The sequence below is a fragment of the Capsicum annuum genome, chromosome 3, assembly GCF_002878395.1.
Source record: "Capsicum annuum cultivar UCD-10X-F1 chromosome 3, UCD10Xv1.1, whole genome shotgun sequence".
NCBI classification, from domain to species: Eukaryota; Viridiplantae; Streptophyta; class Magnoliopsida; order Solanales; family Solanaceae; genus Capsicum; species Capsicum annuum.
In genome coordinates this window covers 267,329,772-267,357,171 of record NC_061113.1, presented here as the reverse complement: position 1 = coordinate 267,357,171, position 27,400 = coordinate 267,329,772, and the positions used below count along the sequence as shown (strand labels likewise).

General features: G+C 30.4%; 1 protein-coding gene and 1 long non-coding RNA gene across 2 annotated transcripts; one reads left to right on the top strand and one right to left on the bottom strand.

The window, feature by feature from the left end:
* Positions 1–744: 744 nt before the first annotated feature.
* Positions 745–1,538, top strand: LOC107861797. Its single transcript, XR_001671858.2, has 2 exons — positions 745–1,065; positions 1,187–1,538. It is a non-coding gene; the product is annotated as an uncharacterized LOC107861797 (long non-coding RNA).
* On the bottom strand, positions 1,330–11,942 carry LOC107861796 (ABC transporter G family member 36). Its single transcript, XM_016707165.2, has 22 exons — positions 11,246–11,942; positions 9,626–9,835; positions 9,416–9,500; positions 9,114–9,273; positions 8,926–9,002; positions 8,748–8,801; positions 8,169–8,259; positions 6,953–7,254; positions 5,761–6,359; positions 5,413–5,573; positions 5,214–5,323; positions 4,930–5,083; positions 4,688–4,843; positions 4,433–4,608; positions 3,954–4,286; positions 3,580–3,870; positions 3,389–3,472; positions 3,152–3,285; positions 2,842–3,069; positions 2,567–2,738; positions 2,054–2,308; positions 1,330–1,963 (listed from the first exon to the last, which is right to left on the bottom strand). Exons 1-22 carry the CDS (start codon positions 11,641–11,643, stop codon positions 1,691–1,693), a joined length of 4,503 nt encoding a protein of 1,500 aa, XP_016562651.2. The 5' UTR covers positions 11,644–11,942; the 3' UTR covers positions 1,330–1,690.
* Between the last annotated feature and the right edge of the window lie 15,458 nt (positions 11,943–27,400).

Here is a 27,400-nt window from a genome sequence, read left to right as displayed (position 1 = left end):
TTTCTTTTTTAATCTGTTAGGAAAAAGAATGATTTTTTTTTTTACAATATTTTAATTTAGACTTTTCACGTGACATATTTAAGATCGGGTATATTTGACACAATCTTAATTTAAGATCATAAAATTTAAAAATATTCTTAATTTCTTAAATGTCGTGCTAAGTCAAAATAGATTATTATTTTTGAAACGGAAGGAGTAATAAATAGTTGAGAACATACATCAAAACTAATCTAATAAGTTGAAAATATTTGATGAAATATTTTGTTATGTGCTTAAATATTTAATTGGAACATTTTATTATTTAAGTGCATGAATGAAATTTAAACGAACAAGTTCCAGGAGAATAAATTTAGGCTATGAAATTAAAAGGTGACATATAACGGATCTAAAGTCCACCTTGTGATTGTGAGAGTTTCCATGGTAAGATGCATAGAACCTGTGGACGTACTTGCTGACTCTGTTTCAGTTTGTTTATTATCTAGAGTAATTTTTTACACTTCGTTTTTTAACTTTTTTTTATTTTGTATTTTTTAATTTGATATTTTTCACCATATGTTTAAATCATAATATTAAAGAATATTTTAATCTATTTTATATAGCTTTAATTTAATTTAAAATCATAAAATTTAAAAATATTATATTTTTATCTCAATTTATATGACGCATTTTTTTCTAAAAAGAATTGATATTTTTTTTTTAATTTGACAAATATTTAACGAAATTATTTATCAATTTTTACTCACCTTGAAGCTACTTAACTAGCATAAAGTTCAATAGGTATTCTGGCATTTAAAATTTATTTATTTTAATATAATCTTGAAACATTGAAAAGTCTTTTCCATATTATCTAAATTTCGTGTCCAGTCAAATTGGGAAAAATATTTGGCATTATAGGTATTAAAATTTCCAATTTTTATGGGTTATGATACCACCTTGGGGATCCGATTTGGCAGTTTTGTGTAACGAAGATGTCTTGTGTTGATCAGCAAAATCTAAACCAAGTAATATTCTTCAGTTCGTCTGAATTGTAACTTTCTCTGTGTTTAAGGAGAATGCTTGAAGCAGGTACTATGTTTTATCCCAATTGACTTAAGTTTCATGTTGCAATTAATATGATTCTTGCTACTTTCTAAGTAGGCAAAATAATGCATATCTCAGAAAGTTTTTCTTGATTTCACTTTCCCAGATTATAGTTATTAGATGACCGACCATATGAGAAATCTAACTCCAGAATACTCGTCCAAGTGGCAACTAGGACACCTCAACAATAACAACAAGGTAAAAGAAAGGATTGTGCATTCCTGTGAACATTATCTATTACACACGCTATGCAGTGCAACAAAAAAATAATCTTAATTGTATATAAGCATCAATAATGTACAATTACATTTTGCCCTCTGGAAGCAGAGTTATTGCTTACATTTTTGTGCTATTCTGAGGAGACTACACTTGGAGTTTTTTTTTTTTTTCATAAGAATGAATGTTCCTCAGTGCTATAGAAATAGTTACCTGCAAAACTCCTAAATACAAACACATCACTAAAGATCCTAGACCTAGAAGTGTATGCCCTTTTTATCTCTCTTCCCATATATTATACTCATAATGTATAACAATTGCCATATGTTTTTGTGAAAAAAGAAGAGGTGGCTTCAGGCAATATGTACAAGCTTTTGTGACTATCCATATCTACCTATCTTGTTTGGAAGTTCAATGTCTTAATAGCGTAAGCGTACATAAAGGCGAAAAAGACTGCAAAACCAACCAAAACCACAGCAACGGGCGCCATGAAGTCCGGATTGTATCCGAAATGATCTTTAATGTATTCCTTGATCATAGGGTTTGGAGACTGTCCTGGTACTTGGATACGATCCTCCATATCACCATACTGTGATACAATGCAACCGTAAACAGTCCATGCAACTGGGCAGATCCAGTAATACCATATCCACCACTTGGGAATTCTCTGAGATTTTAATGAGGAAAGTTAGTAGTACCATTGTTATGTTCAAGATTATTTATATGTTAGAATGACTGTAAAGAAGAGTTCACTTACCGGTCTTGGAATGAAGAAACCGGAGAAAAGATTGAAGAGCGCATAAAATGAGGCAGCAAAGATGGCAGCTACTTGGTGGTTTGGTGTGATGGAAACAGTCATCATTCCATAGTATGTCCAGTATAGGAAGGAGAAGAAGGTTATAAAATAGAACCAGAAGTATTTAGCTGCCGTCCACTCAAAACCGATCATAGCATATACTATGAGAGTATAGTATGTTGTTTGGACGAGTATGTATGGTATTTCTGCAATTACCTGCAAGCCAATTGTATTACAGCAATTACTGAGACCGAGTAAGAAAATGTCCTAAAAATAAGATATGCATGCTTAATATGTGCTAGTTTTGTCTTTTTTCTTCCCTGGTGCTAGTGGTTTTACTAGATAATCCACATGTTGTTCCGGACTGCGTACACACTTACCCTCCCCAGAGCCCACTTTGTGGGAATATAATGGGTATGTTGTTGTTGTTGTTGTAATCTACATGTTGTTACAATTTAGTTGGATGATGCTTACCTGTGCAATAGCGTATGGTAATGCCGAATACATCCCAGCGGCCCTTTCTCTATAAAAGACAGTTCTTTCAACGGCTACAATTGGCTGTACGGTAGAACAATTATTGATTCCAACAAACAGTACAGCTGCATACATTGCCCCGATGACTGTCATGAGATCGTTGCTATTTTCTCTGTAGCACAAAAAAGAGGATGGAGTTAGTAATCGACCTTTTAGATTGCCTGGTTTAAAAAATCCCGTGAAATATATGGGTTAATTTTAAATTAGAGATAGACCTTTTACTGCCAACATTCCAGAAAATTGTCCCAATCATTAGTGCTGCAGCCAGACTGAAGAAGAATCTGACAAGGTTATAGTCTGGACTTCTCCAGTAAGTCCACCACTGTTTCCATAAGCATGACTTGAACTGGCCCCATGTGGGCTGGGAATATTGTGTGGTAAAGTAGAGGTCTTTGGCTCCAGGAGGAGGTACACTCAACTCTTTGACAAGAGCCTTATTTCGTCTGCATAAAGCGACATACATCATCACAGTGTTTTATTTCGAATGTGCCAAGGACATTTTGCAGTTTACACATTTTGACTTACTGATGCAAAGCTGATGATCTGTAGTATTCAGCAAAATCCATTCCTAGTCGAGTTTCTGTGGAAATTGAACTTGCCTCTAGCATCCAGGTAGCTGGATTATATTTCTCTTTAATTTTTTGAACTCCTTGAATTGCCTGCATTAGATAAGTTGAATTGGTACTTTCCGGTGACACTCATAACCAAACAATGAGGTGGTTCTTAGTAATTTGAATATATAACTCCGCTATCATTAAGTACCTCGAAATAGTCAATAATTTTCTGAGAATGTCGACCTAATGGGCCTGCGTAGATTACTTGCCCTCCTCTTTTCATAAGAAGCAGCTGATGTGCACAAAAAAGTAGATATTAGAGAAAGGGGGTTTATGGAACTAAGAGACATTTTCTTTTAAACCAGATAGTGTGGAGGTTAAGAAGATCTCATATTTTACCTCATCAAATGCTTCAAATATATCGATACTTGGTTGATGTATTGTGCAGACGACAGTTCTCCCTGTGTCTACTGTGTTTCTCACAGTTCTCATAACAATAGCTGCTGCTCTTGCGTCAAGACCAGAAGTTGGTTCATCCATGAATATAATTGAAGGATTTGCAACAAGCTCTACTGCAATGGTCAATCTTTTTCTTTGTTCTGTTGACAAACCAGTAACTCCTGGTAGCCCTACAATTGCATCCTTGAGATTGTCTAGCTCAACCAGGTCCATTACTTCATCAACAAAAATCTGAAAAAAGTTTTTCAAAGAAAAACTCAGTATCTTTTTTCTAAAACTATTACAGTATAACAGAATGAGGTGTTGCTCCATACCATCTTATCTTCATTTCTGACTTCTTTAGGGAGCCGGAGGAAAGCCGAAAATAACAAAGATTCATGGATAGTTACTTGAGGTGAGTGTATATCAGTTTGTTCACAATATCCTGAAACTCTGGCAAATGTTTCTTGCTTCTTCGGAAATCCAGATATTCTTACATCACCTTCGATGTAACCTCCAGTCTTACGCCCAGCTAGAACATCCATGAGTGTAGTCTTTCCTGCTCCACTGACTCCCATTAGTGCTGTCAATACTCCCGGCCTAAATGCACCAGTCACTTCGCGAAGCAATTGAAGTTTGTCCTCTGTCACTCCTTGGTCCCTCATCTCCTGAAAAATCATTAAGTAGGTTCTAGTTCAATCATAGAATACTCCCTGATAAGGGGATTGAGGAGCTACAGGGGTTGAGATGATTACATTAGTAATAAATTATCGCACTAATCAGGAGAAAATGAGTGGAAGAATACGGCTCTTACAGGTGGCATGTCAACAAAGTAGCTAACATCTTCGAAGGACATTGCCAGAGGGGTAAATGGCAGAATCATTCCTTTCTTTGCCGCAACACCATTTGCAGCTTCAAGATTTGCATCTTCATTTCTATGGAGGCCAGTTGAGCTGGTGCGACTGCTCATTCGTCGGATTTCCATTTCTCCTACCAAAGTATAATCATATTGTAAGCATTACTTATATTTCCGAAGTAGATTCCGTGATTGATGGGATAAATACAATACTTGTCCTGTTTCCATCTGCTGCAGATAAGGATCGAGGGAGATCATCTCTCTTCGACCTGTCGATTCTAATTCTAGGGGGTTCCCTGCTTTCTTCTTGATCGTCTTCCATATCTCTGGCCTGCTCTTTGGATAGTATAGCTTGTGGCTTGTTTAGAGCTGATAAGGTGACAAAAGACTTAATAAGTTTAGATAATGCAGTGAATAGAAAATCCCATTGTACATTTTGAAGAGTGAGTACTTACGGTTGAGATACATAAGAACAACGGTGAAAAGAACGTTGAAGAGAATTGCGAACCCCAAGAGAGCAACAGCACCAATCCAAAACCATCTTTTTTCAGTAAAAACGTCAAAGTTTTTCATCACTCGCACACCCACTCTAGTAATTCCGTCTGTGTCCTGTGAATGGATTACATATGGTTATGAACTTCAACAACTCACATTGTTTCTTTCTGGAGTAGCGTCATGTTTCACTTGATAATATGGTCAGGAGAGATAAAGGACAAGGAGAACGTAGAAGCGAACTTACAAATTCATTCATCCACCTTGGAGAAAACATTTCATTTACAGTGAGGGCGTTGAACCCATAGGAAAGAGGTGAAACCCAAGAGCCCCATCGCCACCAGTCTGGAATTGAACCTGTTACAAGTAAGACAGCACTTTGTCAGTGATTGAAACTAGTGAAAAATCAAGTATTTCTCTTGGTATATTAATGTTCTTGCACTTACTTCTAGGAAGGATGAAACCACCCAACAGAAACACAAGAAGGAGCGTGAGTGCTCCACCAGTATTTGCAATAATCATAGTCCTACAAACTCCTGCAGTGACCCTAAATAATCCAGCAGCCATTTGTTGGATCAGAAACACCAAAAGTGCTTGCTTGAAGAACCTGATCAACGGAGAATAGCAGTAAAATTAATTTCAATACTCAGCCAAGGTACGCAAATTTCTCATTTCATCTACCAAAGCATCCAATTTTGCTGTATCGTGTGCTTTGGCTAGTCATTTAAGATCAGCTGTATTTGAAATCCTTTTCTGCATTTCAAATATACATGTTGAAATGATTATGGAGTTACCTGCTAGCTTCAGGGGCAAAACCAATGGTGTAATATGTCATGACCATCCACACGATAGTCTCTAACACAGAAATTGGAACTTTAAGGAGCACCGTTGGTAAGGTGAAAGCCCATGGTGGATGGAAGAGAAGGTCCCTATGCTTGTAGAAAACAGGAAGCCTCTGTATGATGAGCGCAAGTTCAGAGAAACCATTGAACATATTGACGACCATTCCAAATAGGAGGGCACCAACGTAGGTAACGCCGTCATCTACAGTCCTGGTGTGCATATTGGTCCTCAGGAACACGGTTGATCCAATAAGTGCAACGATTACAATTTGAACGGTCTTGAAAATGTAAACAAAAGAGTTCCTCTTGATCAAGAGCCATTCTTTGTCAAAGTTTGCCTTTAGAAGCTCTAGTTTAGGGACAGTATACTTCTGGAATATTAAAGCTGCTGGGTGACTTCTTGTTTTCTCATAGGGAACTGAGAGCTCATTTTCTATACGTAAGCCAACATGGAAGCGCTTGAATCTCTTTGCAAATTCAGATACTGATATGTACTGGTACGGCTGATGTCTATTTGTCCAGTACTGCTCTTGGTCTTTTCTTGATGTAACCTATTCAACCATACATGTTAGATTATGTTGCATATACCAAATGGAAATCAACTTATATGCACGACAATGTAATTTGTTATAGCAGCTCGTTTGTTATATTTTTCAGGTTGATAATTCTTGTTATTATGAGCTATGTTGCTCGAAATTTTCAAAAATGATGTTGCACCCGTGTCGTATACTCCAAAAAAGGAAACGTAAGTTTTGGAGGATCCGACACACGCCAAAAAACATTTTTGAAGGATTAGAGGCACACAGACTATGTGTAGTTAGTTACTTTATTATTATACCCTATCTTTGGCGAGACATGATATTGTTAAATTCTTTTGAGTAAATGATCAGAAAGTATTCCAGTTTTTCGAGTTCTATACCTGAACTGTCACTCTGTCAGGTCTACAAGTTTCCTACTTAAACTATCACCAACTATTTATCAAAACACACCTCCACTATCAGGTAGGAAAAACGAGCAACCGTTAATTGAGGTGTGTTTTGATAATAGTTGGTGATAATTCTGATCGGTAACTAAAACACCTGATAGTTCATGCTAGTGTATATCAATTTAGTTGCTCGGGCTCATTTGATGATGGAGTTACTACCTCTTGCAAGAAGTCAGCAGTGCCCTTTCTTTCTGGACATTTAAAGCCACAGCTTTCAAAGAATTCGACAACATGTTCACGTGGGCCTTGGTAAACAATCTGGCCTTCAGATAAGAGAATAATATCATCAAAAAGATCAAATGTCTCAGGAGCAGGCTGAAGAAGAGACATCAAGACGGTGGCCTCAGTAAGATGTACAATTTGTTGTAAACATTTCACTATCTGAAATGTGGTGGAACTGTCCAATCCAGTAGATATCTCATCCATGAATAGTGTTTTTGTTGGTCCAACAATCATCTCCCCTGCACCAAGCCCAATACATTAGCCCATATAAATCGTTGACAAATGTAGAAACATACGCAAGAGGCAGGGTGTACGTAGTTCATATCACTATTTCATTGATAAATGTGCTAATGATGATAAAAAATGATATTATTTCTCCATTGTGATTGGATGTCTACACTTCTTTTAGAAAAAAAAAAAAAAGAACCGTGAAGAAATTTTTTTATTTATTTGAAAGAAAAAGTAATTAACATGTTAAAATTCTTTTAATTTTTTTTTCTAATTAAACACACTTTATTTTTAGTACATGTCACTTTGAGGAGACGTGTAGGGGAAGCAATACTTAGGTTCAATAGAGAGACGAAGTCTTAATTACTCCTTCTATGCCATTTTAATTATCGTTTTATCTCCTTTCACACTCATTAAAAAATAATAAATGCTTACAAAATATAAGTTGTTCTCACTTATTAGATATTTTTGAGTGTTGAGTGGTATTAAAAAGAACTAATTGTTTAATGTCAAGAGTATAAATGAAAATAATTATCAAGTCTAATATAAATTTTTAGAATAATAGTAAATATTTTGAAATAATTTCGTTAAGTTAAAGTGGTGGAGTAGGGCCTTATTTTAAAAGATAAATAATCAGATAAAGTTAGGTAGTCACCCAATAAGAAATTAAAGTGCATTAAAACTTTAAAGTAGCGAAGAGCTATGTGGGAGGTGTGGTTGGTAGTTTAACATTATTTGGTTAAACTAAACCTTTAGAAAAATGAGGACAAATCTTTTTTATTAGAAAGTCGATTATTTTAAATTGTTAGTGCAAACATTTAAAATTGAGAAATCATAGAAGGGCCTGTATTTAAACTAGTTAGTTTTATGATATGAATGTTGCATTTGGTGTAATTTAACTTGTTATAATGGGTTAGAATTTAACCTGTAGTGACACGTTTTTTCTGACCGCCTGAAATGCCACGTATCATTTCATCCCCAACAATTGTGTCTCGACACACATCAAGTCCCAAAATCTGCACATTTTTCATCATTAGTTCACCACGAAATCCAACGGCAATCTATATTTAGTTCAGCTACTAATTAATGTTGTGTTTGTTAACCTAACACCAATTTCTCTCCATAATTTGTTTAAGCTACTTTATTCTATTACACAAATAATTTCTAAACAATCAATAAATATTCTCTTTTCCACATCAAGGAATCATATCCCAAAGAGGTCAAAGGGATCTCTGTGCTATATAAGACTAAACATTTGAACAAAATAGTTGGTGAGTGGATATATTTGACTCATACAAAAACAGAAAATGATAGTAAAACATAAAGAAAAGATGGGATTTAAAGAGGAAACAGGAAAGTTGTTAGTTCAAACACATCAATACCTAATATTTTCTAAAGTCAATTACAAGTTGCAAGTAAATGCCACTCCTGTAATTATTATTTTTTTGGTTGCATAATGTAACAAAAAGAAATTTAGTAGTGGTAGGGTCTCAGTCTCACTTACCCTGAGTGTGTAATCAGTGATAAGGCTGTTCTCAACTCCCTCCATAGCAGTTGCCTAAATTAAACATTAAAAGTGACACCACAACGTTAGTGTATTGTTGTCATGATAAATATTAGTTAAATGCACTTTATTAAAACATGATAATGTATCATAGTTAAGTGGCTAAAAAGTTAATTACCTTCATGAAAAGATCAATTTCAGCCTCTGGGAAAATTCCAGCATCCCTTTCTCTCCTTGCAAGTTCCGTTAGAAGTTCTACGAATTTAAATTTATTTATTTATTTATTTATTGTGAGTAACAAAAGAATATACCGAAAATGAATCTATTAGTGAGGATTTTGAAGTGAAAATTAGTAAATTAAAGTACCATAACGAGAGCCAACCCCTTGGCATCTAGCAGAGAAATCAAGAGTTTCTTTAACAGTCATTTCAGCAACATGAACATCATTTTGACTAATGTATGCCGATGTCTTTTGAGGTACAAAGTCCTTTAACCCGTGCCCGTTGTATGTGATTTCTCCTCTAACCTGTTTCATAATTTCCATATAATTAACACATGCTCGTGTTATAATGTTACATTGAGTATGTTGTTGTTGTAATTAACATCTCAATGTTGTTGTTGTAATTAACATGCTCTTGTTTAAGTTAGATAAAGAAGTAATTACTGACCTTTAAGCTAGGGTCTAATTTTCCAGCCAAGGCCAACAGAAGAGTCGTTTTCCCAGAAGATGGTGGACCTAATAAAAGGGTCATCCTGTGGAGATTGTGTTTACACATGAAGTCAGCATTAGGTATGTTATATGTACTTACCATTTTGACAAATTGGTTGCTTCTCATTTCCATAAAAAATAGTTCTAAAAAAATTTAATCACATTTTACCTAGAGGGCTTGACTATCCCAGAAGCATCTTTAAGAATAGTAAGTTTAGTTTTCTCTGTCAAATTAATTCCAACACAACTCAAAGCTGATTCTGCAATGTTTCTTGCAGCGTTAGGTAGCGAAGGGAGAGCTCTATCCCCAATATAGCAATCAGCCTCTATCGTTAAATGTTCGTAACGAACCTCTACTGTAGGAAGTGTAATACCAACTCTGCAATCATACGATATAAGATAAGTTACGTAAAAGAATTAATGTAACTTGTAAATTAATTCTATAATACGTGGACGTGTTCTAGTTAGTTCGTAAAGTAGTTGAACGAAGATTTTTGTTTGTCACATAGTACGTGTATAGTGTGGAGAGAACGTTTTCAGCAATAATTAGCTTATTGACTTTTGCTATGTATTTATGTGTGATCAATTTCATTTTAAAATGGTTTCGTACATGTCTTCTTTGATTAATCCAAGGATGAAAGGTACTTGATTAACCAGGTCACCGTTTCTGTTTAACTTTTCCTTTGTTTTCACTTCAAGATAAAATCAAATTGTGGCTAGTGTAACATGGATTAAATTTGAAAAAAAATAAAAAAATCAATTGTCTCTGTCTTAATAAACAAATAATAACCGATCATATGAATTTTTTACTGTTCTTAATGCTCCATTTAAACTTTAAACTTGTTATAATCTAATACTATTATATAAGCAAAACTTTAAAAAAGGAATATTTATTTGTGGATTAAGCGGTTCAACTATACTGTTTGGCCTTCATTAGAAAAAACATAAAGGGAAAAAAGTGTTTGGTTGTGATGCAACAACGCACATGTATATGATTTGAAATGGTTCATGATAATAAGATATTAAAGAATGATGAACCATAAAATGAGTACATGAGTCGTTGGATATTTGACTCATTCTTATAATGATTATTATAATAATTACACCAAAGACACTATAATTTCAAAGATGTCTACACCAACCCATCCCACCAACAAAGAAATACCACTAAAAACTACTTTTCTACCCAAAAATAAAACAAAAGAATCCCTCTTTCACTACACCTACACGCAATGAAGGAGTTTAATTAAATTCTTACCGTTAAAAAAAACATGTTATGAATATTAGTTAAAACAAATTTTGCTGTATAAATTTTCTAATCTCCACGGAAACTTTTAGGGATCATTTGACACATAAGAAAAAATGAAAGTGAATATAGCAAGGTTTGTGATGAAATTTATAATGTACGTATTTAATTACTTCATGTTGGAAATTAGATTTATACCATGTTTGATTGATAAATCAAACACGGTATAAATTGTATTTCTCCATATCCACCTTATGTCATCCAACCCGAACTTGATAGTATTATTCCATCCCATTTTCAGTTAAATTAGTTAAGAAATTGTAACAACAAAACTATAATCTCAAGATAATTAGTTCGCGAATTAAATGATCACCAGATAATCTTTGAGCTCTAAAATTATGAATTCATTATTAGAATTTCTAGCTCAGCAATCAAAATTTCAAAATGAAGAACAGAGAAGTAGTAATACTATAAACTTACTCGTTTGAATCTCGAAATTCAAAAACTGTCACATAAATTGGTACGAAGGGAGTATTAACTTACTTGTCAATTCGACTTCTGAATTTTCCGAGAAACTTTTCATTATCTTCCTCAGCAACTCTGAAAAACCGATCAATAAACTCTTGACGTTCATTGATCCCCAAATCTCTCACATCAACTTCCTTAACAACTTTTCTAGCTTGATTATTCTCAATCTCTTCAAACGATTTAAGCACAGTCTTTCTCAATCGATCATAGGTAGGCAATTTCTCTAAAGCAGCCCATGTTAATGCTTCTTCATCTTCTTCACCACGAGTGCTTCTTCTACTTGGCATAGGATTAAATACATCTTCTACCATCCAACTTGCTCTGCTTTTGCTTCTACTCATTGTTCTGCTTAAACTACTTCTACTACTGCCTAACCTCCTACCTCCTCCATTTATGCTTTGTTCGCCTTCCATTTTTTGGGGGCTAATATTAGTTACTTCCTTCTAAGCTCGATTCGAGAGGTTGAAGATTAAAATATGAAAAAACTGAGCAGAGAAATGATGGTGTTTTTTTTCATATGGAAGTGGAGAGAGGATTTTTTTTCGATATTTCCGGGGATTTGTGTTTTGATTATTTCCAACTTAGATGTAATTGAAAGAGTCTCACGCTCTTCTTGTTGTGAAGAGGGAGTATGGAGAATAGGCGTAGAGGAAAGTTAGTGGCTATTTATATACCATCAAAAAAAGAATTAAAGGGGATCGGTGACAACTTCGTTTCACTTCCACTCCATCAACCACGCATCTAGATAAATGTACTTTTATCCGTTTAAAAAAAAAAAAAAATTATTTTGATTTTACATAAAATTTAAGAAGATAAAAAAAGATTTTTGAATTTTGTAGCCCGAACTATTTTGACTTGACACAAAATTTAAGAAAATTAAAAAGGCTTTTGAATCTTGTGGCCTGATCTACTTTGACTTGACACAAAATTTAATAAAATAAAGAAAACTTTTAAATTTTGTGGCCCTAAATTAAAGTAGTGTCAAATGTCCAAAATGTCATTTAATCTTGTGGTCCTAAACATGTCATGTGGAAAGTTAAAATTAAAGTATTACCCAAAAAGAAAAGAGATCATTTTTTTTAAACGGACTAAAAAAATAGGTCATTCTTTTTTAAACGGAGTGAGTATTTGTTTAATATTGGATACATTTATATTTTAGATTAAGAAATAATAAATTGAAAAGTAATTTTACTAATTCACATCTTGAAAAAAAATTATGAACTTTATTAATAAGTGTGAATACTTTTAAAAGAATTAATTGCAAAGATAATATGAGAAAAATTTAACTAACACTTTCTTGATTTAGTAAAGTAACCACTAATATTAGATAACTATTTTGTAAGATGATCAACTAATATGGGTAGGGGTGGGCATATTTTGGTTTAAGCCGAAAAAATTGAAAAATCAAACCGAAATTTAATTTTGGTTTCTGTTTTTTGGATCGGATTCGGTTTGTAATTTTAGAATTTCGATTTTTCGGTTCGGTTTTCGGTTTTAAAACAAAAAATTCGGTTTAAAGAGAAAAATCAAAATTTTATAAATAAATAAACAATATAATATTTAGTCATTCACATTCACAATTAACATTTTAACAGCAAATTCGCATACGCCGCAGGCTGTTTATGGATTGTTTTAGTGACTCAAATATTTTATGGACTATTTTGATGACTTTGGCCTGTTTTATGGACTATTTATGCAGAAAGTATGTTGTTTCATGGACTATTTTTATGAGTTTTGTGTTGTTTTGTAGACTATTTATGCAAGGTTATATTATATGTACTGATTAATGACGTTATGTATTATGTTAAGCTTATAATTATTTTATTTTGTTTCATCCATGTTGAGTTATTTATAATTATTTGTATTTGGAAATGAAAAACAGGTTTGAAAAAAATAATTTTTCTAAAAAAATTCATCAATTTTAAATGCTCAGTTATGAAAAGGAGAGGCTAACTACTTTAATATTTCAAATCGAAATACAAATCCGAAATAACCGAATCAAATTTGTAAAAATTGAACCAAACCAAATTTATTTCGATTTGGTTATGAATGTCATTTTTGTCAATATGAAAATCAATAAACCGAACCGATATTAAACAATCAGATCGAACCGACCGAACGCCCACCTCTAAATATGGGACAAAGGAAATATAATCTTTAACTTTAATTAAAATATTGAATTTGTAAAGCATTCTTTTATTTTGACATGCATATAATTGATCTCTCCATGTATTTTGGTACTTATTAATTTCTGTAAATTATGGATTGAAAAAGTGGATATCCATATATTTCAAAATCTTAATAAACTTTAAGGAAAAGGTCATAAGTTGACCATTTAAAAAAAAAGAATGCTCACAATTTGAAAAGGTGGACATGTTATAGTCAATCGGTTAAATTAATTCTCTTTTTAGCCATTTGGCCTAATTGGGCACATGCAATTTCTATACTCAATTGATACACTTTTATACCATATTGATACACTTTTTAAAAAACAGGAAAAAAAATTCTATGCAAGGACATGCACTCCCTATACACAATTGATATTCTTTTGTACCACATTAATACACTTTTATATTACATTGATACACCTACAGTGTTCATATACTCAGTTGATACTCTCTTATACTAGATTGATACATTTTTAGAATGCATGTAGACACTATATAGAGTCGTATAAAATATGTATCTAAATAATAATGGTAATTAAAATTGTATAGAATGTGTATAAAAATACTATAATTATTTTATAGAACATGTATATATAGAAACTGTATCATTATTATATATAAATATATATATCTTTAGCAATTGTATTATATTAAAAGTATAAATAATAGGAATAAAAAATATAGTGTATTGATTTTTTTTTTCTGTTCTAACTATAAATTATTGAGAAAAGAACTCCATAAAGTTATATTTAATTGTTAAAATAAAAAAAGTTACTTTTTAAAATTTTAAAAAGAATAGCGAGAGAAAGTGAGAAGAGTAGCCAACAACGAAAAAAAGAAAGAGGAATTAATAAATTAGTATATTAAAAAAGAGCCGAAATGGCTAATTGATGAAATTACAATTCTTAAATTATTTTTGGCGAAATTTATTTGGCAGACAGGCCATTTTCGTCCTTTCCCCTAAAATTTAACTAAATAGCATCAATATAAACATTATTGTCACAGAATCCTTCACAGATTTTTTTCTCAGACATTTTAAAGTCAATTTCCTAAATTTATGATCACGTGTTATTTTTCTTATTTATATGGATTTGTGAATAGGAAGGGGCAGAGAAGTATACCGGTAATTACAAATTGAAATTAGTGATTATCAAAATATGTGGGGAGATTACTATTGCATACTAAAATTAAAAAGTGATTTTTAAGATTTAATATTTTAATCATTAAATCATAGTGAAGATGCTAATTAAATTGATTTAAGCTTGATTTTTAAAATTATATTAGACAAGTGTTATTTTGTACGGAAATTAATGAAAATAAAGAGTAATGGAGGGAAACCAAATACCTGTACAATAGAGTATTTTATTTTTCATTTAATACTCTTCTTTCTCCATTTCTTCTTTTTATTATTATGTATTTCCACTTGGTGGTCTTGCAATTATACGTAGAATATTTCGTCCATATATTCTTGTATGGGGAAGATTTGCCAATTATTTTCCAGGGTTTTTGACTCATTTTTTTTAACCTTATTGCTAAGTCAAAAAATTATTTTTGGTATCGTTAAAACTACTAAACTTAACCACTGTTTCAATAATTATAATATTATTTTTTGCAACATTAAATCATTATATTGGAACTAGCACTCAAGACTCTAGAGTATGATCTAGTAATCAATGAAATCGATTAAGAATCTTGAGAACTCGTTCGAATCTCAGTTGGAGGCAATAAATTTTAGGTGATTTCTTTTCACCTGTTTAAGTTTTAGTTAGACAAAATATCAGGAATACTTGCATAAGTGAGAGATAGCAAGTATATAACTCACTACATATTTAAGTTTTCCACAAAAAGAACTGACACATCGTCACAACAGTTTAATTGTTCCAAAAATGTCTAGTTTGTCATAACTATATTTAAAACTATTGATAAATACAACAACAAAAAAGAACATTTAAACTAAAAATATTTTACGTTTAAACAATCATCTATATAATGACAATCCGGCAGTCGTTGATTAGCTAATATATATACTTAACTAGCATATTTTCTATGACGCTTTGTTTAATCATTCATATTTTATGGAACTCATGGACATCGACTTGGTGTTCTTGAAATTAATATTATTAGAAGATAGTACAACTAACAATTTTAAAGATACCAAAAACAAAATTTCCCTATTTTTGAATTCAAATGTGAAGGTTTCATCCACTTGCAAAACGATGTTTCACTGAGTTTTTTTGGTTGGTGGATGGTCAACATATTTCGATACCTTCTTCCTAGAAATTACGTAATGCTATTCCATGTCATGTCCAATTCTTGTTTTCTACGTGCATGCATGTTGTAATTATTATTTGCATGCTTGTATTAATTTTTGTGAAGTATACGTAAGAATACAATATGATTGATGTAGATGTTTAATTTGACTACAAGTTCACGTGAGTGAATTCAGTAATTTAACTAGTTCAAACATCATATAATTAAATATGTATAAATATTTCATAATTGTGAATTCAACTATTATTGTAGTATTTCTTTGACGTTCTTATAGAAACCCAAAAATTTTAAATTCTGAGTGGTATAGAAACCCACTCTGCCTAACATAAATGGACATTTTACTTTAAAGGAAAGGTTAGAGATTTTTAAAGCACAAGATATAATACGCATGCGGCTTTCCAATTTGAAATATTAAATTCAATTAATTTAAATATAAATAAAAGAACGTAATACAACATACTGTGAATTAACTTGTTTAAAAAGAAAGAAAAAAACTTGTTCTTACGAAGGTTTAGCCACGGGAACACAGTAATTTTTTAGAATTAAAACTAGATACGTTCAATTTTTTTCATTTTGCAATTCTATGAAAGATCAGTTACTATTTTTTTAATCAAATTATCGTTAATTATTTATCAAGAAATTTACGTGTAATTACTTAATATGACGACTTTGCACTATCAGTAATTTAATCTATTTTTTTAAAATACGTATGGATAAGATGGGTGGAGGAGGAAATAGAAAGGAAAATACTTAATTAAACATATGGAGATTAGTGGAAACCTACCACATGGTGAAAGTAATTTGGGGAGCCCACCAAGTTTAATTTCCAGTAATGCAGTAATTGACTGCTTCAAGAAGGAAAAGATTGAAGTTATTTGGTAATTAATCATCAAATAATTAAATTAGTTAAAATAAAATGATTTGACATAATCAGCAAACTCCAGCTCACCCCCACTTTAAAATTTTGTTAAAGTTGCTTAAACATAAGTAATTACGTCAAGTGATATTAATTTTGGCTAAATCATGCTAAACTGAAATAAAGAAAAGTTAAAGTTCTGACTATCATTTACGCGGGATGGTCTCTGAACATTTAAAATTGCAACGTATCTTTTTGACCATATATAGCTTACTTACATTAGTTATTATTACAATTATTATTATGGGGTTGTCTCCACATTTTGCTAATTAAGAACAGAAAATAATATAGAAAGATATGTCAGTGTAATGGAAAGTGTGAGATTTAACAAACCTCTGGTTTATATGGTTAATCATATATATACATATACCACCATATGAGGATATGCAAACTGCGAATCTAATGTTTGATAAATCAATAAGTTATAAAAAAAGTTTTTATTCTATGATCTTCCATTGTTAGGTGATCATGTGAGGGAATTATAACAGAAAAAGCTATCACAACGAAGGGAAATAATATAAGAAAAATGAATGAACATAACATACAACAACAATAATACATTCAGTATAACTTCATAAAATAAGATCTAAGGAGAGTAGAGTACACAGACCTTAGGTATTGTTTTCCATAAACCCTCGGAACAAAACAGTTTGAAATAACGATACTAAAGTGGTCATAACAAAATACTATAAAAAGTATGAAAAAGAGTTTTGAATATTAAGAACTGCAATTGGATCTGTATGTGCCTAGAATATAACTAATTAAATTAAAAGGTGCGATCCAAATTACCTATTTTTAGTCTTAATGTTCCGTCACATTAATTTATTTGTGGTTACGTTCTGAAAACACTACTTACAATATGGAAACATCTATTTCATGCTTTAACGGTCAGATTAGCCTTTTTTTTTTTTTTTTTTGGTTCTTGGTCTCCTTATATGTTCTTGGGCAATCCTCCTCTCATGAGCTAGCTTTTAAGGTTGAGTTAGGCCCAAGGTCCATTTTTTTATCATGGTATCAGAGTCAGGCTCACCCAGTTCATTGTTTCCGATGTTGGGTCCCCCGTCTTATATTGTCCACGCTCCAGATGTCCAGCCCTGGACGTACGGGGAGGTGTTGGAGTCCCACATCGGTGGATTTAAAGGGTTCTTGGTCTCCTTATATGGTCTTGGGCAATCCTCTAAGGTCCATTTTTTTTATCAAGATCTAAGATCCCATAATTCTTTGGGCACCAAATTTTCATAGACCAGCCTTGCCATACTACTTACTCTCCTCATTTGAAAAGAAATGCATTATGTAGCACCAGAAATGTCATTATGAAATATTACTCCTTTCATTTTATTTCATTTAGGGGGCGATAAAATTCGCTGATGAATAATACATATGCTCCGTCCAATCCACAATAGAGGTTCCTGAAAGAGGCGTTTAATTCGACTCCTTTAATTTCTTTTCCTTTGAAAATGAGGAATATATAATATCGATTTCTTCAATATATCTGAATATATCTATTTAGCAAAAGAACTGATGTGTTAAAATGTACGATCCTATTTTAGTTTTGGAACCAAAGTTTTCCAATAATCAGAATATATGTAGTTTAATTTGGACTAAATTCAACCACAAAAGTACATGGACGGAACTTTAACTTTGACTATCATCACAAAAATGAAAATTACATGCAAAATACCAATTTGTTTACACTGACGGCGAGAAATTGTCAAATAGGGAAGATTCATACAATTAACCAAATAGTGGCATGATTTAGGTATCTGCTTTATCTTTCCAACATTTAATCCTTCTTAATACTTTTCCATAAGCTTTTCATGGGATAAGACAAATAAGAGATTTTCAAGATAAGCACTTTTCTTATTCTTTTTTAAATAAAAAAAATATGTTTCTGTATTCAAAATAATTTTAATCTTGCAATTTAACTTAAATTTATCGTTCATTTTAATGTCATTATTTTATAGCCATAAAAACATCATGAATTATTTAGACCGTAAATTTCAAAATTATACTTTCTTTTTTTAAATTTAGTATGCCGTCAAACTTGTTCACACAAATCTTTTGCAAAACGAGGTTCCCACACGTAGGAAATGCATATATCAGAATTGGACGTGTACTTTTTAGTAAGAATTTAAGTTTGGTGCACTCTCTGTGTACTTTTTTTTATATTATCAAGTAATTTTTATTTGTTGTAACAGGTTATTTATTTTCATGTAAAAATATAAAAATGAATGACTTACTACAATAGATAAAAATCACATGATGTTATAAAAAAAAATACACTGATAATGAATCAAATTTAAACTATTTTACCAACTCGCTCGTATCAATTTATGTGATATATGATACAAAATTTAAGATTTATTTTTTTAAGATTTATCCGCCATATATATATATAATAAGTAATAAATAGGATAGAGTTCCTCTGTTTGAAGTAGAACATCCCTTTAGAAGTAACGTATTGGTTAGAATTGGAGAGTGTATAGCAAATACTATGTTGGAAAATTATTTTATTGTTATATTTTTCCTGATTTAGCCATGAATATTTTATTTGACAAAATCTCCTAAGATTCTTATAAAGTTTTTACTAAAAACATTTTAATTCCAAAAAAGAAAGAGAACAAGACAAATAACACTGTTTTACCTTTTTCTTTGAACACGTTTTCAATATGAATAAACAATTATCTTCGTATCGTTGTCAATCTGTGGAAGATACACTTCAGCTGTTGAGTTTTTTGGAAAAATCACAATAATTTTGAAGAATATTATTTTTACTGTAGATGTAAACGTATCTCTAAATTCAACAATTTCATTGATATAAATTAGGAGCATAAATAACAACAACCAATAAGAAAAGGAAATCCAGCATGCCAATAAAGATAGTTATATTACTGGCTCAACCGATCAATCTTGAAGATTCAAGTATTTAATGTACATTTTAAAGTTATAAGCTCAAATTAACTCTTTTTTTTTTAATAATAAACTGTGAATATATTACCAGAAATCAGCAAAATATATAAATTATAATTTTAGTAAATTTTTACACATATATTTATATTTCTTACGCGCTTCGCGCGTGTATCTCACTTTATTGAGTTCAAACGTTGCACTAAATAAAATATTTATTTAAATAATAAAGATGAATAGAATAATTAAATTCAACGTCTTTTGGAGAATTTATTTAATTAAACCTAACTTTTACCAAAAAATTGTTAAGCCGATCAGTATTCATCTACCACCTGTAAACTATAACAAAAAAATACGATAATAGAGATATCAAAATAATACAACTAAACTTAACCTTTGCACAAAAATATTCTCAAAACAGAAATATAAATACAACACAATTAAGCCTAACCTTATCTAAAAAATTTCTCAAAGCCGACTAACATTCATCTACCACCTGTAAATTCATCTACAACCTGTAAACTATAATAAAATAATATAATAATGATCACAAAGTTTCAATTTTGATGAAAATAATTCTTGTCTGAGCTAAAAATCAATCTAGACATGCAACCGAATCAAGTTAGATGAATATCAATCATTTTTTTTCAGTAAGTAAATCGGTTTCTTTTCTAGTTTAACGTGCATCTCAATATATATAGAAGTATTTGCTCTATAGGAGAAGCAAAATATTAATTGATTTTCCTTTCATATATTTTAGGAGTCTCATATATTTTATGAGTTCAGTTAATAAAATAAAAATAATTAAATAATAAATTAAAGAAAATAGTGAAACGACAGTTTTGTCTAAAGAAGATTGTTTTAATGAAGGGTAAAAAGTTCAAATCACTTTTATAAGGGTTTTCACACTTTTAATATATTATAGATTATAGATACACTTGAAGTCATAAAAATATTTTAGTCGCACGTGCCTCACACGTGTAACTTTTAATTATTTAAAATTAGACAATTTTATCTATTTCAAAGATTTTTAATAAAGTGCAAAAAGTTCAAATCACTTCTCAAAAATCCTTCACACTTTACTTCTAAAAAGATCATTTGCACTTTAATATAATAATGTGAACATAATATATATTTTATTGTAAGCACATATATATGTTACCATCAGAAGTTTCAAGTGGTTAATGGATCGACACTTTTGTAGTTGTCATCATAAACTTCAAAAATATACTAAAATCACAAACAAATTTTTTTCCCCTGCGTATGTTTTGGAACCTGGAAAAGTAAAAAAAAAAAAAAAAAGTAAATGAATTGAAAATTAAATAAAGAATGACAAAGAGGATGATGACAATGAACGCAATAATATGACTCAAATCAAAATTAAAATAAGAAGAAAATAAAAAATAAGAATAAGCCAATATTTATGCTTCTTGTAAAATTTGATTGAAAATATCACTTAAATAGAGTTGTAATATTTTTATATAAAATTTTAATTAATGTAGAATTATTAAATATTATGATTTCTTATCTAGATGAAATAAAAATTTTAATTAAGTTTTTCCCTCCTACTGATGCACGCTAGGATCCAAAATTAAGTAGTATCCTTATCGTAAGAAAATATTAAATTAAATTAAATTAAATTAAATTATATGCACCTAAATATTAATTCTCCTTTGCAGATATATTAGGAGTTTTATTTTTTTCTAATTCTCTCTTCCATATATTAGGAGTCCTTGTAGATGTAAATTTACAGAATTTTTAAATCTTCTTAAAATTAAATTTAGTTGATTTAGAATTCTTAAACTAATGCAAAAAAAATATTAGTTGTCATTAATTCTGATAACTTCTAATAAGAATTTTTTTTATCATAAATATATTTAATTAATTTTTAACTCTTAAATATTAAAAAAAAAAAAAATAGTGTTTTCAAACTGCTGATAACATTAATTTGTAGTAAGAAGAAAAGACTACCAGGTTGTTATAAACAAATTTGATATGTAGCAGATATATAAAAAATTGTAGTGTCCCTAGTTCTCAAAAGTACATGACATGGCGTGACATGAAATGATATTGAAATAAAATCAAATAGTCGAAACAAAGGAAATAAGAAAACAACATTGTCGACTGACCTTTACTTGCAATCTGCAAGACAAGTTCCTCCTAGCTTTTGTTTAATAAATAACATCATCAAATATTATCCTGTGAACTTTGTTTCCAAATCTAAACAATATAATTAAGAGAAAGCAGAGACAAATTTCAAGTAATAATATCCAATATATTAAACTTATGCGTAAATATGCTCATATGATGATGACAACTTAGGGTCCGTTTGGGATTGCTGTTACAAAAATGTTTATTTAAGAAACACTTTTATAAAATGACTTTTCAAAAAAATGCTTTTGAAAAAAAGCAATTTGTGTTTGGTAAATTCATTCGAAAAGTGTTTTTGATAATCAAATTATGTTTGGAGAATCTTTTTCAAGAAGTGTTTTTTTGAAATAAATTATCAAAAAGGACATCTCTCAATAGCCTTTATTACTAAAATCAATTTATAGAGAAAAATTATTTTAAATATCTATGCTAATATTTTTAATTGTTTTTTTTTTTAATTAAAAAGTACGTACTCTAAAATAATTTATATATTCTTTAGTCATCATCATCAATGATATTTTCAAATTTATTTTTAAAAAATGAGTGAAAATAAAATAACAATATATAAATTATAAAAATTATAACGTAAATATGAAATGTAAAATTTTAAAAACCAAACGTTAATCAAACTTGTAAGATATGTTAATTAATTAATAAGGTATATATATGTGTGTGTGGTAGGGTATATTTGTCATAAAAAAATAATTTTCTGCTTCTACTTTTTTTGAGAAGCAGAAAATTTCTGTTTCTTCCCAGAAGTAGAAAAACTGTTTCTACTTATTTTTAAAAGCTCTTTTGCAAGTTTACCAAACACCCTTTTAAAAAAAAAAATAAAAAAAATTCTCAAAATAAGTGTTTATTTTGAGAAATAAACAATCCCAAACAGGCTATTACTGTATAAGAGCTCAGTATTATCAAAGCGCAAATAAAATGTAGATTTTTTATAACACTGAGCTCTTTATATATATATTTAAACCAAATAATAAATATATGAATAATTAAATTTAAAAATAATTATGATAAAATTGAAATATCAATTGTTTAGTGTCGCCACTTCAAAAGAAATTCATTGCCAAGAAAAAGTATGTCTTAGAATTTTGATAACGACATTGAAGCACACATTAAGCGACACAAAGTGCTCATCATGTTCTGACGCTTACATTTAGGCTTAAGCACAACTTGAATAATTAAAACTGAAAAATCGCAACAAAAATAAATGGTTAAATGTTGGATCTGAATAGCAAAGATACAATAAACATCCTTATAGCCAATGTTTCCTCTATTGTGTTGTCCTGAGATGAAGTTCTTCCATAATGTGTCTAGCTATATTCATCAAAATATAATTGGGAAGAAGATGTGGGAGACTAGTCTGAATATGCCTTCCTCTATGGCCTACCATGCAAAGTAATACAAAGCAAACATCACAGTAGTTTTTAAACTGCTGCAATAAGAGATTCACGGAGAAGATGATCGACTCAATCTATATTATAATAATCAAAATAATAATTAAAAATTTTATTTCTTAGCAATTAATTATATAAGAAGACTATAATATTTTCATTCCAAATAAACAACAAACATCTATTTTTAGTTTTTTTTACCAATTTTATACTCATCCTATTTTTAGCCCTTTTTTTCCACGCCATTTTACAATAATATTGGCACAAGTACGAATGTTTAACCAGAAGAAAAAAACTCATTCTACTTTTTCCTATTTTATCAACAAAAACCTTTCAAAAATAAAACTTTTATTAAATATTTCCCTTTATTATATACTGTAGAACTTCTTTTTTAAATATATTTTTATTTACCATATATATTAGAATAGAAAATGTTTTACCATAAATATATTTAATTAATTTTTAACTTTTAAATATTAAAAAAAAAGTAAAATGACGATTTTGTATAAAGCAAAGACTTTTAATGAAGGGTAAAAGTTCAAATCACTTTTCTAATGAGTTTCACACTTTTAATATATTATAGATTATAGATATAGATTATAGATACTGAAATTATTGAGTTTAGATAAAGAATGAATTTTGGATCTAACTCAAACTCAAAAGCATATCAATTACTCATCTATATTCTGACGTGGAATACTTAATACTTTCTCACACGTCCAGACCTCACTAACCATAACATCAACACTATAATATGAAGATTCCTGAAATATGAACACTATAATATGGGGGGCTGACATCGGTGAACCTCTTTTTCCGATGCGAATACTTAACAGTTTAGATAAACAGAGAGCTATATAAGGCAACAAGCCGCCAATGATGTGAACATAAATGTGACTCATATCAGGCGTCACTCGTTCGTCAAGGTCAAATCGACTGATTTATACAAAAATCTTCTTTTAGGTTTCTTTTTCGATTATCCCTATTTTTTTTGAAAAATAATAATCAGATATAGTCTTTAGGAAATTAACCTTTCAACTAATATTAGCCTCTGTTCTAATATTTGTTTCATATATTTCTTAAGTTAGTCTATTTTCCATAATTTATACATTAAAAAAGCATTTAATTATTTTTACAAGATTCAATAATACTCCTTCCATCCCATTTTATGTATCGTCATTTGACTGGGCATTAAGTTTAAGAAATAAGTGATGACTTTGTAAAGTTTTTAAAATTGTCTCTCTAAAATATTAGTTTAATATTTTACTTTTTAATTGTTCTTTCTTATTAAGTGGGATTCCGTAAGGATAAAATGAAAATGATGTAATTAAATAATTACCAAATAAGAAATGATGATATTTACTTTTGAAATAAATAAAAAAAATAGCACATATAAAATGAGACGGAGAAAATATATAGTACTGTATTTCCTCTTAATAGTGAGGAAAAGAAAATAAACAAGGGAGAAATGTATGCTCGACAACTCTACCACTGTCAAATAAGGTATACAAAGTTCAATGAGGTACGATAACCACACGAGTGTATAATTTGATTAGAGAAATATTGTTCACCTACCTCACCATATGTTAAAAAATTAGTGTGAAAAGAGATGAATATGGAAGACCCTTTCAACTATATTTTCCACGTCTCTGTCAGAGGTAGGTAAGTTACTTTTTTTTTCATCATCATCATCTTATTCTTAAATTTATACAAACACTGTGCACTTTGACACTGATACATCTCAATGAGGACCCAATGCTTAGAGCCTTAGACTAATTTGGATTTTGTGGTTGAATTATTGACAGGATTTATGCTGTTAGATGTCCACCTCTCTTTGTCTCAAAAGCCAACATTACGATTTTTCAAACCTTCACATCCTTAGTAATTCCCTCTAGAGTCAGGACATTCACGCAAAGGATTTAAATAGATATAATAATTGTATAAATAATGAAATTTTTTTTCGAAAGAAGGTCAATTGCTTATTAATGATTGCTCTGAATTAGCTTAGCTTCGTCATTCTAGAGTAAGCATTAACCTACATTTTAAGATCTACTGTAAGTTGCAAATTGCAGGATTAATAAAAATGTTTGACTTTGTTAATTTTCCCAAGGCAAAGCTACTTTTACGGTTTTACCTATAGAGTCCTATAGTTTTTGTTGGGTTTATGGTCTCAGTTTCTTCTCATTTTTCTTCTCAAAGTCACAACTTGTCTTGTTTCTGTTAGAACGTCTGTGACTAAGGGTGTGTTAGGTATCCTAGAAAATGTTTTTCTTAGGTCAAAATCATTGAAAAATATTTTTTCTAGCAAAACGAATTTCTTTAAAATGTGGGTAATAATTTTTCTAGTAAAAACAAAAAGTGTTACCTAAATTAAAATTGAGTGAACATCCCACTTGGGTTCAATCAATATTTTCAAAGTAGGGAGAAATTTTTGGATATGCTTGGAGGATTGAGGCATCGAGTTGGTTGAGTTATTTTGACTTTTGTTTCACCCACAACAATAATTTTTGGATGACTCCAAGAGAGAATTGTGGGTCATTGGGCTCATTTTTGGTGTCTAGTTTTGGCCCATTATACCGACCCAGAGACAACGACCCCGCCAACTTTTGTACTCGGATCCCAACACGTCACATATGCTTTCTTATCCTTTACTCGTGGCTCAAATTTTACTTGTGAAACTACATTCGATTGATATTGTTGTAATTATAGTAGTAGAAGAATATCACATTATTATTATGTTAGTAGTATAATATTTTTGGGAAGTTACAAGGAATTCCTCATTTATATTTAACGAACTAATTTTTTTTCTATTTTTCATTACTGAAACTAGTTGTAATTTTGCAATTATGAGTTACAAATAAGTATTTTTTCCATCCCAAATTATTAGTAATTATTTGATTTTCTATTCTAGTTTATAGTTTCTCTTGGCTATAGCAAACAGTTAAGAGTTGAGAAACTCAATAATTCGATGCAAGTGGAGCATAAAATGTGAAAAAGCTTCAACTTTCAATATTGAGGTAACCAACACCAAATTAGTTGATTTCATGCATGATGTAAAGTCAGCTTTTTAACAGATACGAAATTGAAAATATTCATCTACGTCAAAGTATGTATGTGGATGTTTGGACTAAATATGTTCTTGGAAATGTGAATATCAAATTTGGGACTAACATTATTCAAGCAATTCAACAAGACAATTATCAGCTCGTAATATATCTGCTGATGGTGTTGTAGTGACGTGTAAGGTACAAACTTATACAAGCAAAACTGGTTGCAACAGCCACTTTGTTTGAACGGTTGTTAGGTAGCCGTATTGTTTCATAATTCATATTGTTGTATAATATTGTAATGCATTTTTTTTATTTTATCAATACATGTTTGGATAAATTATATTATTTCTGTCGCTATATAATGTTACACATTATTACCATAAAATGTTGGGTTCGAAATCGAGAGAGCTTCATGAGAAAGTTTGAAGTTTGCAAATCATGTGATGATAATTCAGACGACACATAAAACAATACTAAAAAACTATATTATTGGTATGGTTTGACCAATTGACCTATATATAAAATCTAATATCAAGAAGTATAAAAATTAATTGAGAGAAAATCTCCCTCTAAACAAGAATCTTAAAACGACTACATTGTGTATACTATTATTTTATGGTATAAGAAGAGGGTATTCTATTTATAGATATTCAAAATCTTTCTTCCAAGAAAGAGGTTTGCTAAATATAGAAAAAATTTATATTTTTCTTTTCGGAAAAATAAAAGTAATTAAGGTATTACTTTTATTTTCCTTATAACATTATAAAAGTAAAACTTAATTTTGGTAAAAAAATTAGGGCAAAGGCTCTAACAAATCTCGCTTTTTTAGCCTGATTTTACTTTTTCACACGATCTTCATCTATCAACGATCTTTATATTCACTGTTGTTTGCCATGATTAAAATTGATATGGGTTAAAAACTGAAGCTCTATACGTTAAAAATAAAAGCATGGGTTATAATCATTGTATAGAGATACAACTGGTTGCAACCAAGTTTTAAGATAGTGATTCAAACACCCTGGTTGAAAAATTATACTATAAATATAGAAAATAATTTTGTATTGATGGGTCAAAACAATTTTTAAAAATATATCTTATAATTTTGAACACCAGCAAAATCTAAAATCTTATGTCCTTTTTTGGGGGGTTCTGTGCAAGCATTAAGAAGACGACGATGATGATGTAATTACCTCAACCAGCAGTCCTATAAGTTTGAACATTTGTGAAAATTAATTCAAGACTTAAAAGCAGTCTATATGGATCCAAGAGAGGGTTCGTAATTACGTGCTTTCCAAATATAATATTGT

Bases quoted from the DNA above. Each gene is read 5' to 3' on its own strand.
- LOC107861796 (XM_016707165.2), bottom strand. From the start codon at position 11,643: ATGGAAGGCGAACAAAGCATAAATGGAGGAGGTAGGAGGTTAGGCAGT. The intron at 8,260-8,747 runs GTAAGTGAGACT...AAAAATGTGCAG, and splicing joins TCACTGATTACACACTCAGG to ATTTTGGGACTTGATGTGTG. The intron at 5,574-5,760 runs GTAACTCCATAA...TCCGTTGATCAG, and splicing joins TTTGCCCCTGAAGCTAGCAG to GTTCTTCAAGCAAGCACTTT.